Source organism: Atractosteus spatula, chromosome 2, assembly GCF_055471065.1.
Source record: "Atractosteus spatula isolate fAtrSpa1 chromosome 2, fAtrSpa1.hap1, whole genome shotgun sequence".
Classification (NCBI taxonomy): domain Eukaryota; kingdom Metazoa; phylum Chordata; class Actinopteri; order Semionotiformes; family Lepisosteidae; genus Atractosteus; species Atractosteus spatula.
This window is the reverse complement of record NC_142707.1, coordinates 2,870,092-2,887,346: the sequence shown is the minus strand read 5'-3', so window position 1 is coordinate 2,887,346 and position 17,255 is coordinate 2,870,092. Positions and strand designations below refer to the sequence as shown.

Genomic DNA, 17,255 nt, shown 5'->3' with positions numbered 1-17,255 from the left:
GAGAGGCGGAAAAAGAGACAGGGAGATCCCGAAAGACAGGACAGCGGTACGTACAAACACCAAGGGCTACAAACAGAGGGAAGGAGAGACAGGGGCGCGACAAGGAGTAGAGGTGAAACAGAGAGCAGCCCTCTCGTGCCACAAAGAACGCCGGCACAAGATGACGGAGCACTGGGGGAGCGCTGTGTTCGCAGCCCGTCGAAAACATGAAGAGGACACCACAAGGGACTCCATCTTCACCTACACCAACACCAACAACACCAGAGGTGAGAGACAGAGCAAGGGACACACTACACCAAAGCAGAAACCTTTGGCCAAAACTGAAGACCCACGTAAGGGCCAATCACTGGTTGTGATGAGCTTGCTACCCATCAGATCCTGATTTTTTGGGCTTTTAAATTGGTTTCTTTACATTATACCACTCTGGGCACTTATTTAGCCTTTTGTCTCAGCACATTTTCAGTTTACAGTAGTAGATGTATGGTATGCTAGAATAAAATCCAAATTCTGTTACGAATACACTTCCAATATACAAAGTAAGAACCTAGGGATCACTTCATAGCTGATCCAAACAGACTGGGGGACGCCAGGAACACACACACAGTATTTGCTTAGATCATGTCATGCTGTAAACTACATGCAATAAAACATGAGAACCAATAAGTGAAGTTGACGTGATGTGATTATCTGTAGGTCCCTTCGAGGGCCCGAACTACCATATCGCACCCCGCTGGGTGTACAACATTTCCACCCTGTGGATGATCTTCGTGTTCATCGCCTCCGTCTTCACCAATGGCCTGGTGCTGGTGGCCACCTGGAAGTTCAAGAAGCTGCGACACCCGCTGAACTGGATCCTGGTGAACCTGGCCATCGCCGACCTGGGCGAGACTCTGCTGGCTACCACGATCAGCATCTGCAACCAGATCTTCGGCTACTTCATCCTTGGCCACCCCATGTGCGTCTTTGAGGGTTTCACCGTTGCCACTTGCGGTAAGCACTCTGCCTAAATCTTGGTAAGGCTTGAAATCTAACACTGCAAGCAAAGCATGCCTTCAGTAATTGCTAACACATAACTGCTGACCTGTCAAGTCTGTGAGCAGCTCCTGTGCAAAGCAGATCTCTGCTTGTGAGATGCAAGAAAACATTTATCCCATGGAGACACAGGTCTAGTTGAGTGTCACAGGTCAACAAAAAAAAGAGGAACTGTAAAGGTGAAGTGCCAAGCTGAGGAGGATGTCACGTCACCCGTTGTTGGTACGAAAGCATTTGGATTGAAAGTGGAGGTGCCAAAGAGTGCCGTTTAACAATTGACATGATATTACGAGCTTTCCCTGTTGTTTCAATTTAGAGGTGGCCAACGCTGCTGATGATACAGTTGGTTTTATGTTTTACCCACAAACCATCACTTCCTTAACACTTGGAATAAGTCAGTTTGGACCACTGAAGCTTGAATCGACCTGTTGGGTGACCTCTTCGATTAAGACGTGTAGGGATCATCTGTAATTGAAATAACAAAACCCTGTAGAGCTCAAGGACTCTAATCAGCCATTCCTGATTTGAGTCATTGAATTAACTTACTAAATTACTTAAAAAACATGTTCAAACTCCTTACCAGTTGATGACATAAGTGTGACCTTTGTGACCAGCTGAACTGTGACTCTCCAGTACATGGATTGAGAACTGTTTTAGTTGGTCGGCTTGGAGGGACTAATTTTTGGAAATGCCTGTTTTTTGGCATGGGTCTCACTTCATGATTCGTGTCACCACAGCTGGAAACCCACCCCACCCCACCCCACCTATTTTAGCAAGAGCATGATGTCTTGAAAGGAAGTGCCCTTGACCTAATAAGTTAAGATAAGTGTCAGGTCATGGGTACATGACTGAAACAGATGCAGGAAATCAATAAAAGGCTACAAGTAAGAAGAGACCATTACGTCCATCTAGTGTGCTTGATCAGAATTTTTTGCACTGATCATAGGAATGCATGTAGGAAAAGAAGGAAAAAAGTGTACAGGTATTTGAAAGAATGCCTTCTCTTGCTTGCCTCTAGATCCAATCATTCTGTTTCCCCACAGGCATTGCTGGTCTGTGGTCTCTCACTGTGATCTCCTGGGAGAGGTGGGTGGTGGTCTGCAAGCCCTTTGGAAACGTTAAGTTTGATTCCAAATGGGCTTTGGGAGGCATCATCTTTACCTGGGTGTGGTCTGCCGGCTGGTGCGCGCCTCCCATTTTCGGCTGGAGCAGGTATGGGTTTTCCTCATAAATAATGATTAATCACTTCTGTCTCTCCCCTAACTGGAATCAATGATTGCTAGGCAAGTCAGCTCAACTCTATATCTTTCAGCAGGGGAGGGGTTAAAACTGTACAATCTTTCCCTTCCCAAGTACATGGTCACGCCACAGGCTGTGCGCCATTTCTACACCACAAGCGGCCCAGTGCAGTCAATAGAGCTAATATCTTATTCGAGGAAATGTCTCCCTCTAAGTGGGAACACTGCAAGGTCACTTCCCAGTGATCAAGATGGTCCAATACTGTGCAGCAAATGAAGGCCATGTCTGCACCACAATCACATACACAGGCCAGACTCAAACAGCTCCAGTACAGAGGACTCTAGAAGTCAGTGAGAACTCAGTCGGAGCTCAAACCTGAGCTCCAGATGACCGGCTTTTCAGGTGGATTCACTCAGGACTCCCGTAAAATGCTCTTGTGTAAATAAAGATAGAAGGAAATGCACAAAAACCAAATCCAGGTTTAAATGAATTGTTCTCTTCCTCCTACACCCTCTCTTGTTCTCTGTCTGCGCCTCAGGTACTGGCCTCATGGTCTGAAGACATCCTGCGGACCTGATGTGTTCAGTGGCAATGAGGACCCTGGGATGGTGTCCTACATGGTGGTGCTAATGATCACCTGCTGTATAATCCCTCTGGCCATCATCGTCCTCTGCTACATTGCTGTGTGGCTGGCCATCCGCTCTGTACGTACCCTGCAGATCACACATGCGCACAATTTCCTACATCGGAAATTGATTGTAACACATAGAGACGCGCTGGTACATGAAGAAAAGTGGTACCACATGGGTTTACTGGAGCTTCTTTGGGGCAGAGCTGTACTTCCTCTGAGATGTTGTTCTCACCCTCAACATTAAAAAAAAAAAATCAATCTTCAATCCAATTGTGTCTTTACGTGTTGGCTCACAGTGAGGCCGCGGAGGGGGAGTAAAAAAGTGGAGACAGGTTCCCACTCTTCACCTGCATCAATTCCTTTTTAATAAGATAGCAGCTCTGCAATAATGTACTGGTAGCTTAGTTCTGACTGAAGGAGAACAGCATCTCTCACTGATGTCTTCTCAAGACAGCAGGCATCCTCAACTCTTAATGTATTAATTCACACTGTAGCTGGGTTTTGCCAAGTAGGAACTGCTTGTTCCAGATAATCAGATGATCTGTAATTCTAGGGGACCTGCGGAAATGGAGTTCTTCAGGATCAGGGGGCTGCCATGCAAACTCGAATTTTCTTCTGTTCAGTTTTACAAGCCCGGCTTCAGTCACATTCTCCAGAGATAATAATCATGAATTGGACGTCATGTTGGCGTTTCCTGGCTTGAGGCTCGTGGCGCTAGCACTGAGCTGGCAGAGCCCCGTCCCCGGATCCTGCCTCACAGGCCTCTGATCTCTGCTGTCCCTTTTCCCCCTCCAGGTCGCCCAGCAACAGAAGGAGTCCGAGTCCACCCAGAAAGCGGAGAAGGAAGTGTCCAGGATGGTGGTGGTCATGATCGTGGCGTACTGCGTCTGCTGGGGCCCGTACACCTTCTTTGTCTGCTTCGGTACTGCCTACCCTGGGTACGCCTTCCACCCCCTGGCGGCTGCCATGCCTGCCTACTTTGCCAAGAGCGCCACCATCTACAACCCCGTCATCTACGTCTTCATGAACAGACAGGTGAGGGCTGAGCTTGACGTGTGTTCCACCTGCACAGTTTCATACTATTAGCTATTATGTAGCTATTACCACTGTAGCTACAAGCAGGAGAGGGACCATATGAAATCATTTGCATTGCTACTACAGTACTGTATGTGCTACATTACCTGCCTTGTAATTTAAGGAACAGGTTAAGGTTCAATCCCGCTGAAAGGTGAAGAAACAGGAACAGCCTTGAACAGTTCCTGTGCGGCCTATGCATACTGATGCAGCTCCCTACTTGAAACCCTTGATTTTAAATAAATCTAAGGGCCTGCAACGTTTCAGATTTGTACGTAATTTACTCCCTGTGTGGTGAAGTTCACACGCATGAAGTGCTAGAGTTTTCATCTTAAATATCCCATTTCAAAACAGAACAAAATAAAAAGACTTGCACAGCTGAATTGCAGCCATTCAATCTTTGCATTACTGGAAAAGAAAAAAACGGCAAGTGATAAAAGCTTTAAGTTCAAGTACTGTGGGGAGCTGCGCCAGCATGCGTGGGCTGCAAAGGAACAGGTAACGGGTTTATTCCAGGCTGAAAAGAAAAGAAAAGAAAAACAACGTTTCGGCTGTGGAGCCTTCTTGAGGTGTGAGGTTCTCATTTCAAGTTGTAAGTTCAGTTCTACCAGAGCAAATACCACACATATAGGAAGCTCGCTTGCTGCGCCAAAGCCTATCCACACGGGGGCGATTAACACAAATTCTTAGATGAGCCCCGACAAACTCCTAGTGTGTAAGATGTTGGACGCACGTTTTTGAGCATAAACGTTTTCACACACAAAAAAAAAATTGCGCAAGATTAAAATGGGAGGGGAAGTCCTTCAGACTTTCAAAAAAGAACAACACACTCTTGCATTTTTTGCAGTGTGCTAACTTCCAGTCTGTCACGCTACACATTTGCACTAAAACTATACAGAAGGACGCTGTTTTGAATCAGCGACCCCTCATTTTTCACAGACGACCGAATTTGTAAGCGCACTACGCTGCCAAGATGTTGTGACCGGCAATATCCTTCACGTCACGGTCCGGTGTTTGAACACAACACACGCAGCTCCCTTTGCTGCGGTCGTCTTGACGCTGATGACGACTCCTGTCTAACGAACACCTCACCTTTCCAAATGTCTCCCCCCCCCCCCCCTTCTTCGTTTCAGTTCCGCAACTGCATAATGCAGCTGTTCGGTAAGAAGGTGGACGACGGGTCCGAACTGTCCTCAGCGTCCAAAACGGAAGTCTCCTCGGTCTCAAATTCCTCCGTCTCTCCCGCGTAAAATAACCGCCATACCTCGCGCGCCGCGGGAACTCGCCAGGAGAACTCGTCCGACGAATTTAACAAAAAAAAAAAGAAGAAGAAGAAGAAAAAAACTATCTTATGGGAAAAAAAACAACAAAATAATATGTGAAGGACTCGTACAAATACACAGTATATTAATGACTCTTTCAGTCTACCGTCCCTGCTTTAACACCAACTCATCAGCACAACCCGCCTTCTGTCTATCGCGTAAGATACTCACAGACAACACAGGCAAACCTCAACGACAGGGGACGGTTGTGTGATAAAGACAGCCCAAAGCAAATCTGTATATATTTCTGTAAAAAATATTTTATTTACACCTCTTCTCATTTTGAGGTATTGAGTTACATCACACCACCACCTGCTCCAGTGGACCTTTTAGTTTTAAAAGTGTCGTTATTCAAATTTCATTATCTCCTTACCCGCTAGGAACACCGCAGAAGAGAGTATTGCGCTGATTAAAAATTTGCTTATGCTGCTACTACTGTTTTATATTCAGAAATAGCACTCTAATTTTTTTTAGGTGTATTTTGTAATAATGCACTCACCATCTCCCCGTCAATAAGAAATCAGATTTTTTAAAAAAAAAATTGTTCACAGTTTATGTCTCTGCAGTCCCCTTCTCTGTAATGCTGAATGACCTGGCCACGCTGTTGTGTCTGATGAGCCAGATGTGCTGTTCGATCAGGCATGGCTAATCGAGGGGTCTCATCTTACTCTGTCACCCCCCCAGACGTGGGGGCCATTGTGCTATACAGGGTGTGCAGGATGAGACACAGCTTTTCCAATCAATCTGAAAGCAGCACAGCAGGCTGCATCTGCCTCAAGACAGTTTGGACTGGAGTAGCAAGACTAGATTGAGACTGGGATCTCCCCTGGAACTGTGCTTTGGTCAGTTTGATTCCTCAGAATTGTATTTTTTCTTCATGTTTCTTGTTTATTTCTTTATAGGCTGTGTGCCGTACAAACGCACAGCACTCAGCATATGAGGAGATCAGTGCGTAAATCTCTCCTTGGTGGGGTTAAATCTAAAAAAAACAGGAACCTCAAGCTGTGACTCTCCCATATGTGCATGTTGACACTGTTGAAACCACGGACGATTTCTGCAGAACTTCTGATGTTTGCAAAGGACGACCCCATGCCAGGACATAAATCTGTAGAGACTCTTCCTTGTGCCCTTGCAATTGTATGCAGGGAGCAGCTTTCATATCTTAACACAGAAAAACTGGTTTTCACATTTTATCCTTCTGAATGACAACAGAATGGCACTGAACTGTTGATTGAAGCTTGAAAGTAGGAAAACTTGTTTTCTGTACAATTTTTAGCACTCCGAGGAATGTAACTGAAGTGATGACATTGCCAGTGGTCAGTGTCTTAAGGCGTTGTTTATGGTCAATACTGGACAAGCCTAGCACGGTATTTTAATTCAGTATCTCTGCACTGTGTATCAATTTGTACCCGAGTTCTGGAAAACAGGTTCTAAAACACCTGTAAACTGTCGAATAACAGCTCTACCCGGCTCTGTACAAAGTGTTGATAAGAGGATGTGTATTTATTTCTGCTGTTGTTATTATTATAAAGCCTTCTGCTCTAGGTAATCCTGCAAAGAAAAAAAGAAAAAAAAACACGATACCATAGGACACATAATTTATATATGTTATTCTTTTTTGATGGGAATTAAATCTGCAGCAAATAGAAAAACAATACATTTCTGTGTTTTTATTGTCATTGGGAAGGTTATTAATCACAATTGGGAACAGGCGAGCACTAAGGAATATATATATACAGTGACACCAGTAAGAGTCTGTACTCCAGGTGTGTGTATACATGGACCCCAGTGAGAGTCTGTACTCCAGGTGTGTGTGTACGGTGACCCCAGTAAGAGTCTGTACTCTAGGTGTGTGTGTGTGTACAGTGTCTCCAGTAAGGGTCTGTACTCCAGGTGTGTGTGTGTACAGTGACTTCAGTAGGAGTCTGAATTCCAGGTGTGTGTGTGTGTGTGTGTACAGTGACTCCAGTAAGAGTCTGTACTCCAGGTGTGTGTGTACGGTGACCCCAGTAAGAGTCTGTACTCTAGGTGTGTGTGTGTGTACAGTGTCTCCAGTAAGGGTCTGTACTCCAGGTGTGTGTGTGTGTACAGTGACTTCAGTAAGAGTCTGTACTCCAGGTGTGTGTGTGTACAGTGACTCCAGTAAGAGTCTGTACTCCAGGTGTGTGTGTGTGTGTACAGTGACTCCAGTAAGAGTCTGTACTCCAGGTGTGTGTGTACAGTGACTCCAGTAAGAGTCTGTACTCTAGGTGTGTGTGTGTACAGTGACTTCAGTAAGAGTCTGTACTCCAGGTGTGTGTGTGTACAGTGTCTCCAGTAAGAGTCTGTACTCCAGGTGTGTGTGTGTACAGTGACTCCAGTAGGAGTCTGAATTCCAGGCGTGTGTGTGTGTGTGTGTGTACAGTGACTCCAGTAAGAGTCTGTACTCCAGGTGTGTGTGTATACAGTGTCTCCAGTAAGAGTCTGTACTCCAGGTGTGTGTATATACAGTGTCTCCAGTAAGAGTCTGTACTCCAGGTGTGTGTATACAGTGTCTCCAGTAAGAGTCTGTACTCCAGGTGTGTGTATATACAGTGTCTCCAGTAAGAGTCTGTACTCCAGGTGTGTGTGTACAGTGTCTCCACTAAGAGTCTGTACTCCAGGTGTGTGTGTATACAATGACTCCAGTAAGAGTCTGTATGTACTCCAGGTGTGTGTATACAGTGACCCCAGTGAGAGTCTGTACTCCAGGTGTACACGTGTTTTAAGCATGTAGATTTCAAAAAGCATTTTTAAGCATGTAGATGTTGGACAACACTGTACAGCTCAGCTTAATGAGGAACTTGATATGTTTGTTTATCAGTCATAAATACCAGCCTATACATAACTCTCACTATTGCATGCGCCTAAAAACGCAAAAAAACGAAACAGCAAAGCGCTAATTAACGCCGCACCACTCAGCTGCAGAAAGCAGCTACATTACATCCAAGGCCAGTTATCTTTAAATTAAATCTCCGTAAAACTACAAATCCCATGTTCCCTACAGTCGTAATTGCATAATTACACCCAATCGGGAGGCGGCATTTGGGTAATTCAATTGGCAGAAGATTTCAAGAGCTGGCCAATGGGGAGAGTCCTTGTGCGCCGCAAGTTTTAGAGAAAAAACGCGTCGCTCTCCGCTCGCTTTTTTTTTCGACAACTCTAAGCGAAATCTAAAGGGTAAGTCGGTTTCTCTAATTGACGCGTAGACGCTTAAAGAGCATGTGTCTTTGAAATCATTACTTTAAAAGTGATGGCGATTTAGTTAGATCTACTCGAAAACAAACGAGATCGTTGAAGAGTGAACGCGTGGTGTTGCGTGGTCCGTAAAACGCATCGGTAGAATTAAATATTAGTGTTGGGACGCGCGTGAAAACCGCGAAAGAACATCTGTTTTTATCAGCTTTATAACCGTTAAAGTCCATTTCGTCAATACAGGCTTGTGTTCGTCATAATTCTCTCATTACACTGCGTCTCCTTAGAGTCTTTTTACACCATGCAGTTTCCGCGACGCGTAGGTTTTTCAGACGTCAGGGTGAGGGAAGTATCGCAACATTGTTTTTTTTACAGCCGGACGTTTCCCGTATGTTCTTCCCCCCTCTCCCCTCACCCCTCTCCCACCCGGTCATTCTCGAGCTTTTCCCGCAAAGCACCGCGGTACACGACGTGTTGGATTTGAGCGGGGGAGCCGGGAACCAGGCGGCTGCCAAGGGCATCGAGCACATGACGTTTCGGAAGCGCAGAAAAGAGAAGAGCGGTTTATGCGATCTCAAAATCAGTCATCGGGCACTTGCGTTTCGCTTGGTGTCAATTGGAGTCTGTCCGGTCCCTGCCGCTAGCGAACAATAGACACGCCGCGTTTTCAGGCTAGAGGCGTACTTGGAAGGTGTTTGTTGTTTTTTTGCTAGAAGTTAACCGATTCACGTTCCCCGTGATGGCACGCACGCCGTGTGCGGCACCTGCCAAACAAAAGCGTGAAGGCATGAATGTGCGGTACAAAAGGCTGTTCAGCGATTATAAGATCAGATCAATTTCTTGCATGAGGAATGTGTCTTTTCGCAGACCCCAGCTTGCTCTCCAGGAGACACACAGACAGGGAGAGAAGCTGGGGGTCAGAGCGCAGGTCAGCCATTTATATGGCGCCCCTGGAGCAGTTGGGGTGAAGGGCCTTGCTCAGGGGCCCAACGGAGTAGGATTCCTCTGCCGGCTGCGGGATTCGAACTGGCAGCCTTCTATTATACATAATCGGCATCAAACGCCTTGTTTTCCTTGCCGTTTCTCCTGTATTTCGATAACTGGGGGTATTTGACCTGCATCCCTGTGACAGCTGCAGGAGCAGGGAGGGGCGGTCCGAAGCTCAAGCTGATTAAAAACACACCTGAGGTCAAAAATATAGGCAAACTGGTTCATAGGAAAGGGCTTTTTTTTAATAAAAAAAACTTGTCTGCTCAGCCTGACTGATCCCACCCCCATCGTTAGCCAGTGTGCTTGTTTTTTGTTTCTTACTGTAATTCCATATCTGTTTCTGCAGTTCCTCTCACCCCCAGATGCCAGCGCCCTTGCTGGGCGACGGGCGTTCCTCCCTGCGAGTTGAAGAGAGGACGCCGGGCCGCCATGTGGCGGGGCCTTTCACCCCTCAGACTCGGCCGACTCGACACGCTAACAATCACCAGGCTTTAGCTCGGCCGGCGTCCGGTCATTGCGCGGCGTCTGCGCGGTGGGCAGGGCTGCATCCGGGCTGGCGTGCGGTGCCACTCGTGCCCGTTGTCCCTGTGGCTCCCGGACGGGCGTGTGAACGGGTCACAATATGACCGGACCGCGCTTGACCCCCGTCTCCCTGTCTCTCCCCCTCAGCCCCTCTGGCCATGTGGCCCCTCGCCCTGCTGTGCGTCGCCGCCCTGAGCTGGCCCCGCCCCTCGCGGCTGCTGGGGCCGGATGGGGCGCTGGTGGAGGAGGGCCGCGCCCAGCTGCAGCGGGTACAGGGCTTTGCCGCGCAGCCGCGCTACGGCGCGTGCTGGACGCGGGCGCTGGAGCAGCTCCAGGTGGGCTGCCGGGAGCTCACCGAGGACGCGCAGAGCCGCGTGGCGCTGGCCTTCGCGCACTGCCACCTGCGCAGGTGAGGCCGTGCGCATCTCTCTCCCCCCACCCCCCACCCTCCACCTCACCCTTATGGAGGGCCGCCGCAGCTTGGTGCTCGCAGGGTGACTAGGGCGCGGGCAGGGCGAGCCGTCCTTCCACCTGCCTGCATGTTGGCGCGCCCGTGTATCCCAGCATTCCTTCACAGAGCACTGGCGGCGCTTGGGCACGGCTGTGGATCTGGGTGCAGTATGGGCAAGGCCCAGGTCTTCGGGGCTCTTGTGCCGCTTGGTCTATCCGATTTCCCCCCCCCTGTCCTCGCAGTGCAGGCTGGGACCCCCAGTGCCCCCCCCCCTTGGCCACACCTGCGATTTCATCTTTTCGCTGGTGTCCCTCTCCAGGTCGGGCCGCTCCTTCCCAGAGTGCACCGGGAGCAGCTCGGTGGAGGACTGCACCAGGCACATGGACGCCGTGGCGTTCGGCACCTACACCGAGTTCTTCACCCACGCCCACAGCATCTGCTACTTCCTGCAGAGCGAGCGCTGGCAGCACCGGGCCGAGAACACCATCCACTGGTAAGGACGGGGCGCCCGGCGGTGGAGGATGAGGAGTCGGAACATCGGCGCCTCTTCCCATCGGGAAGCGTGCGAGGCTCTTGGGCTCTTTGCGTTACGTGTGGAGGATGGGACCCATCCAGCTCTCACCCCACCCGTTTCCTGACTGCTTCTTCCAATTCAGGGTCGCAGGGTGGAGCCTATCCCAGAAGGCAACAGGCGCGAGGCAGGGTACACGTTGGACGGGACGCCAGTCCATCACAGGGCACAGACAGACTCACATGACACACACTCACATGAGGGCCAGTTTTCCCTGAGATAAAAACCCAACAGCATGTCTTTAGAAAGCCATGGGAACATGGGGGTGAACACACAAACACCATGTAAACAGCACCTCAGGTCTGGGTCCCCCTCCCCCCCCCCAGATCATTCTGTGATCTGAATTCTGTCGTTTAGAAGAAACAAACGAGGAGGCCGGGAGGCCATCTGGTGCTTCTAGCTGGTCTGGTTGCGAGTAAGCTAATGGATCCCAGGACCTCTTCCGGCGGGGTTCTCCAGGAAGTGCCGGAATCGGCTCGAGTTCGCCAAATGGGCCGTCGCCTGCCTAGCGAGCCTCCTGCTGAAGGTGCCGTCTCCCCGCAGGCTGACGGAGAGCTCGGCCGGCATCGCGGACCAGCTGGCCGCCACGCAGCGGCTGGCGGAGGGCCTGGCAGAGGCCCAGGGCGCGGCCATGAGGTCGCAGGAGGCCATCCTGAGGAACGGCGAGCTCCTGAAGCAGACCCTGCGGGACTCGGCCCAGGGTGGGTGGGGGTGTGTTGGGGGGGGGGGTGAGCTGTTGATCCTCCGTCGTAGGAGAGGAGTCTGTGGGCGTGCCCTCGCGCTCTTCCTCTTCCTCACCTTCCGGCCCGGGTGGCCGTCCTCCCAGGGGTGCAGGAGGTGTTCGAGGAGATGCGGGGCTCCGCGCAGGAGCAGCGCCTGGCCTTCTCCGAGATCTTCAACCGCGTGGCCTTCCTGCAGACCTACCTGCTGTCCGAGTCGCACACGCTCTGGTCGCTGCTGTACAACCTGGGCGCGCTGGGCGCCGCCTTCCTGCTCACCTCCGCCCGGCGCACCTCCGGGGCCAGGTGGGGGGCCCATGCCGCCGCGCTCCGCTCCGCTCCGCTCGGAGAGGGGAACACGCCTCTTCCTCTTCCTCTTCCTCTTCCTCTTCCTCCCTCGAGCTGCCGGTTCCGTGGCTGTGTTCCAGGCTGCTCCTCTTCGGCCTGGTGGCTGTGAATGTGTACCTGGAGCGGGTGATCTGCCGGGCCCTGCTGGAGTCCAGAGAGCCCAGCTTCCAGCAGTCGGTGAGTACCCACCAGGGCGCCAAGCGTGACGCAGGGCCTGATGCAGACTGCCGTACGGGGTGGCGGAATGGAGGTATTCCTTTGTTAACGCGCCTGGACCGACATGGATTTGGTTTCAAGGGGAACTGCAGCCACACATTCTCAGACTGATGATTAAATCTTGGTGACAAAAGGAATTCCTTGACCATCTAGAAAAAAAATTACGAAATTTTGAATTAAGCCCAAAATCATGAGCTTGGTGAAAGTGCACCATGTTGTTGCAGATCCCTTGTCTTGCCACAGTTGAGAGCGACAGTTTGCGGGACTTCAGACGTGATGCAGCCCTTCCTGCTCACCAGTCCCTGCAATACATACAGGTTGTGCAGCTGATATTTCACCACAGAATCCAATCCAGTATCTGTGGGCAAAACTGTCTTGAAGTCAAAAGCAATATTGAAAAGATTTATTCACAAGTCTGCTTGTTTGCAGTGCCTTCACATCACCGGAGGCTGTGTTGCCTCGTTCTAAATGGCAGAACTTGGTGCTACGCACACCTGGGAATTCAGTCTATTTTGTGATGCAAGTTGGAGGTTTTGCACGTTACTGTGTACATTTTACTGTCATCGCGGGGTGACAGGCTGCTTCTTTCTAATGCTGAGCTATTAAAATCAGAGTTGCTGTTCCCCTTTGACACGATTCTAGCTATTTAGTGTTGTCTCTGACTTGTGCTCTTGGTTGATCTGCCTCCTGATCTTTGCCCGGTCTCGGAGCGCTCCGCCGCGCAGCCCGGATGCCTCCGGCTCCCTGGCGGTGGGAGTTGCCCTTCTCCGACCAGCCCACGCGTCTGTCCCCTGGTCCCGAGCAGGAGCGGCTGGCCTGGCTGTTGGGCCTGCTGCGCCGGGCCATGCTGCTGGCCGGCCTGCTGGTCCTGGTGGCGTCGGCCCTGCGGTTCCGGGACGCGCGGCGCGAGAACGTGGAGATCCTGAGGCAGCTGGGGGATCTGCGCAGGAGCGTGGAGCTGAGCCTGCAGAGGACTGGTGGGCACCCCGGCTGCACGCGACGCCGTACCGGGCGCGTGGTTCAGGGCAGGTCTGGAATGAACAAGGCCGTGTTCTGGAAAACACTACAGAAAATGCACACAGTGTGTCCTCCATCCTCTGAATCCGGGTAGTTTTGCTAGACATTTTGTAGTCCGCGTACAGCTCTGGTCACCCTCTGTTAGGACACCCATTCATGGTCCTTAGTGACCATGGCATTAGAACCTGCACAATATATTTCCACCCATGGCACAGTGGCCATTTCTGACAACTTTATCCCAGCCTTTCAGCTGTTCCTGAAATGTCACAGCAGGTGTCTGTAAATTCAGAATGCACTCAGGTCAGGTCCTACAGCATCTGTTCAGCGTATAGCACACCCCAACTCTTTCACCCACATGCCTACTGACACAGCGGAGGGCTGGACTGGAGGTGTGTGTGTGTGTGTGTGGGATACAGGATCTCATTCAGGGGGTACAACAGCAGCTTCTCCCCTGGGATTGGAACACAAACCAGCAGGCGACCCAGTCCGGGAGCCTGCACTTTAAAGCTGTTATCCCGGGAGGCATTCCTGTTCCCCACTCCTGTGTACCGGGAGATCTGCTCTTTCAGAGAGCGGCGCTGCTTGTTTTGAAGTTGAGTTTATTTTTCTCCCGGGAACTTCCTCCCTCCTGGTTCTGTCCCCTCAGAGCATCTCTCTCAGGCGGCGGACTGGGAGGTGCTGCAGGGGAGGATCAAGGAGGAGAAGCTGGCAGACGGGGAGGGAGACCAGGAGTGGAGACGGAAGGACGTGTCCCAGGATCCGGAGGTGCTGGAGGGGTCGTTTATCCCGGCTCCCCAGATGCCCCCTGACGCCCCGGTTTCGGTGAAGGAGCCCCTGCTCTCTGAGGACACTGTCTGTGAGTGATCCTCTCAGTCGGTAACATACCCTGCTGTGCAGCGTGTAAGTAAGAAGACCATGAGGAGTTCATGACAAGAAAAGGTCATGGGTCATCCAGGGCATCAAGGTTCAGAACTGTCGTGACCCGAGAAGTGTCACGGCAGCTCTAGTGCAGGATGTGTGAATCTGAACGTGAAGCTCGTCCCGCATGAGACCCGCACCCTCGCACCAGCTGCCCTCCCCACACCTGGACACACACAGGTGGAGAAAGAAGAGGTGGCAGACGAGCAGGCACATCAGCCTCCCCGGCCCGTGGGCTGATCGGCAGCTCATCGATCCCGGGACCTCGTCCCAGGCCACCCTCCCGCGGCCCGGAGGAAAAGGGGCCCTTTGTTCTCCGTTCAGTTTTGTTTCTGGTCCTGCCCCCCCCCGGCTCTTTCACCGCGCGTCCTGAGGAGGTGTGCCGGGTTCTCGGCGCCGATGGGGGTTCAGGAGTATCGGCTCCCCTCTTAGTCTTCTCTGCTCGAGACCTAAAGAGATCCAGTTCCTTCAGCCGGTGCAGGTCCTGCCCTGAAGCCCCGGGATGCAGCTCGCTGCTCCCCTCTGGACTGATCCCAGAGCAGCGGTATCTTTCCTGTAAGGGGGGGCTTGCAGGGGGCGAAGGGTGTCCCCTGGGGCCCCCGGGGGCTCGTAGGGCTCTAAGAGGTGTAGCTGGGGGTGGCTCTCGGATGTGCTGGGGGTCCTTGTACCGCAGGTGAGGTGGTAGAGAGCGACCCCACGAGCAGGGTTTAGAAGTGAACGGTCACCGCAGGGCTCAGGGCCGCAGCAGCAGTGTCCAGCCACCGATCCGGACAGCGGGCTCCTGGTTTCTCAGCATTTCTGTGTTCATCTCGGGTGAATTCTGTGTTCATCTGCAGCTCGGCAGACCCCCCGAGCCCCAGGAGAGGGGGACGCCTCCAGTCTGGTGCAGAAGCGCGGCCGGTCCCGGCTGTCGGGGGCTCGGCTCCGGCGGAGTGACCGCGCGCCCCCGGACCTGGTGTACGCGGTGCTGGTGGACCCGGAGCAGGTGCGTCGCCAGCGGCCTTCACGTACTTGATCCCGTTCATTCATCCTTTTTAAAAATGCCAGATCCCACAAAGCCAGGATCTGTGTTCCAGGATGAAGGGTTTTGTTTTTGTTTTTTTTGAGCCTGTGCAGTACTTATCTTTTAGACCTTGTGTTCAGACTGCAGTCTGGACCAGCAAGTTGCTACAGTGTGATCGGAGGCTGTTCCACAGTATTTGGTCTCTTTGCACTCCGTGATGCTAGCCATTTTGTTTCAGTCAGACCTGACAAGTTATTGCTCCTCTTTTCCCTCCCTCCTCGAACTGAAGTACCCACTCTGGTTGCGATTGCTCCTTCCTTCTCTCCACATCCTCGCTCCGGAAGGATCTGCTCTGGGTGCGATTGCTCCTCCCTGCCCTGAATCGCCTGCTCTCTCTTCTCTGCTCTTAGCAGCCGAGGTACAACCTGAGGAGGAGTCGGAAGTCCCTGCCTGGCGCCGTGTCTGCGGGAGAATCGCAGTGACGCTGGGACAGAGGGGCACATCTGCGCCTGCCAGCCCTGGGGTCAGGGTGGTCGTGCTCAAGACAAGATCCTTGTAGGGAATGAAACATGTTTTTATTAGATGAAGCCACCCTCCTGTTCATGATTCAGTGCTCGTGACGCAGGAGTACCGTTGAGAGCAGCCTGTTCACGTCAGATCCTGAATTTCCTAATAGCAACAGGCTATTTAATATTTTTGTCTTGGTGTGGAATCTTGTGATGTCTTCTTTTTTCTATTTTCAATCTGTTCTGCCTTTTTTAAAATAAAGAGTATTTTTTTTGCATTTGGTAAGAGTTGTGTGCACCGATTGTATTACATTTCTAAAGTTTCGAATAAGGCAGTCTGCAGAGAGGATGTTCGGTCAGGACAAGTCTTGCTGTCGGTTTCTGCAAATAACTTGATAAAAATCTGTTCTGTAAAGGAAGCACGTTTCTTCTGGAGTGAGTCTGTGGGACCCGGTCTGCTTTCCTAAGCCATGAGGTGAAAGGTTCCCTTCCTGGGAAGGGCTGCTGGTTAGAGATGCCACTCGGCTTTCCCTTGACTGATTCCGAATTCTTAATCTGATGCAGGGTAGCTTCTATGGAAAATGCGTCTCGCATGAGGTAGATTATAGATTATTATGAGCTTGTGCCCTATGACGAGCAGGGCTGCTCGGTGTACTGTAGAAAGTCTTCTGCTCTGATTCAGGAATGTGTATCGATCGGACGGGGGTCTGGGAGTCCTGGACTGATCTCTCCATGTGGAGGGCAGTCCTGCAACCCGCCCCAGGCTGCTCTGATGCCACACCCATCTATCTTCTGGCAAAGGAGCTTTGTTTGTAAAAAGCGCAAGTTGTCTCTTTGTGACGATGGTCCCGAACCATGTGACGGCACTCTGGGAGGAGTGAGACAGGCTGTGGCTGTGCAGGGGCCAGAGAGGCCGGCCGTGGGTCCTGGGATTCATGAAAACTTGGCAGCAGATGCTAAAAGTGTTTTGGCTTGTGTGTGAAACATCGAGGCTGTACTGACAACGTGTGCTCTTTTGTGATGCCATCACCTCTGAGCACATAAATGACTGAAGTGCTGTCCAGGTGTACAGTATTTTTATACAATATAAATTTAAAGGTATAATTGAACCTTTTCTATATACAATCTAACAGCATAATGTAATGCCTTTTCTGCTGGCAAGGTCAGCAAACAAAATATCCGCTTCACAGGAGGACTCTGTTCACATTGTTGTCTGCTTCTGAAATTTAAGTTCTCTCCACTTTCTCAACAACAACACTAATTTCACGTTCCTCCTGTAGGGCCCTACACAGCTGCTGTAAGAACAGCTGAGGGTGTGAGTCTAGGTGTAATTCAGTCACTCGTGCACAGCAGATAAAGAAAGTGCTCTTGCACAGGAAGACAGGAAGCACAGCCAATTCTGAAGGCACCACCTGTTCCTCACAAATTTGGATTTGGGATGCAGAAGTGCACTGAATGAAACTGTGACCCTCCTTGTAAAAAC

The 17,255-nt window shown here is 51.1% G+C and overlaps 2 protein-coding genes across 2 annotated transcripts; both read left to right on the top strand.

Annotated features, from left to right (window-relative positions):
- LOC148838993 (red-sensitive opsin) lies at positions 1–8,308 on the top strand. The gene is made up of 6 exons (XM_088932275.1): positions 1–266; positions 694–990; positions 2,076–2,244; positions 2,810–2,975; positions 3,698–3,937; positions 5,110–8,308. Exons 1-6 carry the CDS (start codon positions 161–163, stop codon positions 5,224–5,226), a joined length of 1,095 nt encoding a protein of 364 aa, XP_088788401.1. The 5' UTR covers positions 1–160; the 3' UTR covers positions 5,227–8,308.
- Positions 8,309–8,430: 122 nt separating this feature from the next.
- Positions 8,431–15,748, top strand: LOC148838992 (uncharacterized). The gene is made up of 11 exons (XM_088932263.1): positions 8,431–8,496; positions 10,171–10,432; positions 10,794–10,967; positions 11,589–11,746; positions 11,872–12,070; positions 12,193–12,289; positions 13,134–13,305; positions 13,992–14,205; positions 14,641–14,642; positions 15,100–15,248; positions 15,677–15,748. The coding sequence occupies exons 2-11, from the start codon at positions 10,182–10,184 to the stop codon at positions 15,746–15,748; spliced, it is 1,488 nt and encodes a 495-aa protein (XP_088788389.1). The 5' UTR covers positions 8,431–8,496; positions 10,171–10,181.
- The last annotated feature ends 1,507 nt before the right edge of the window (positions 15,749–17,255 follow it).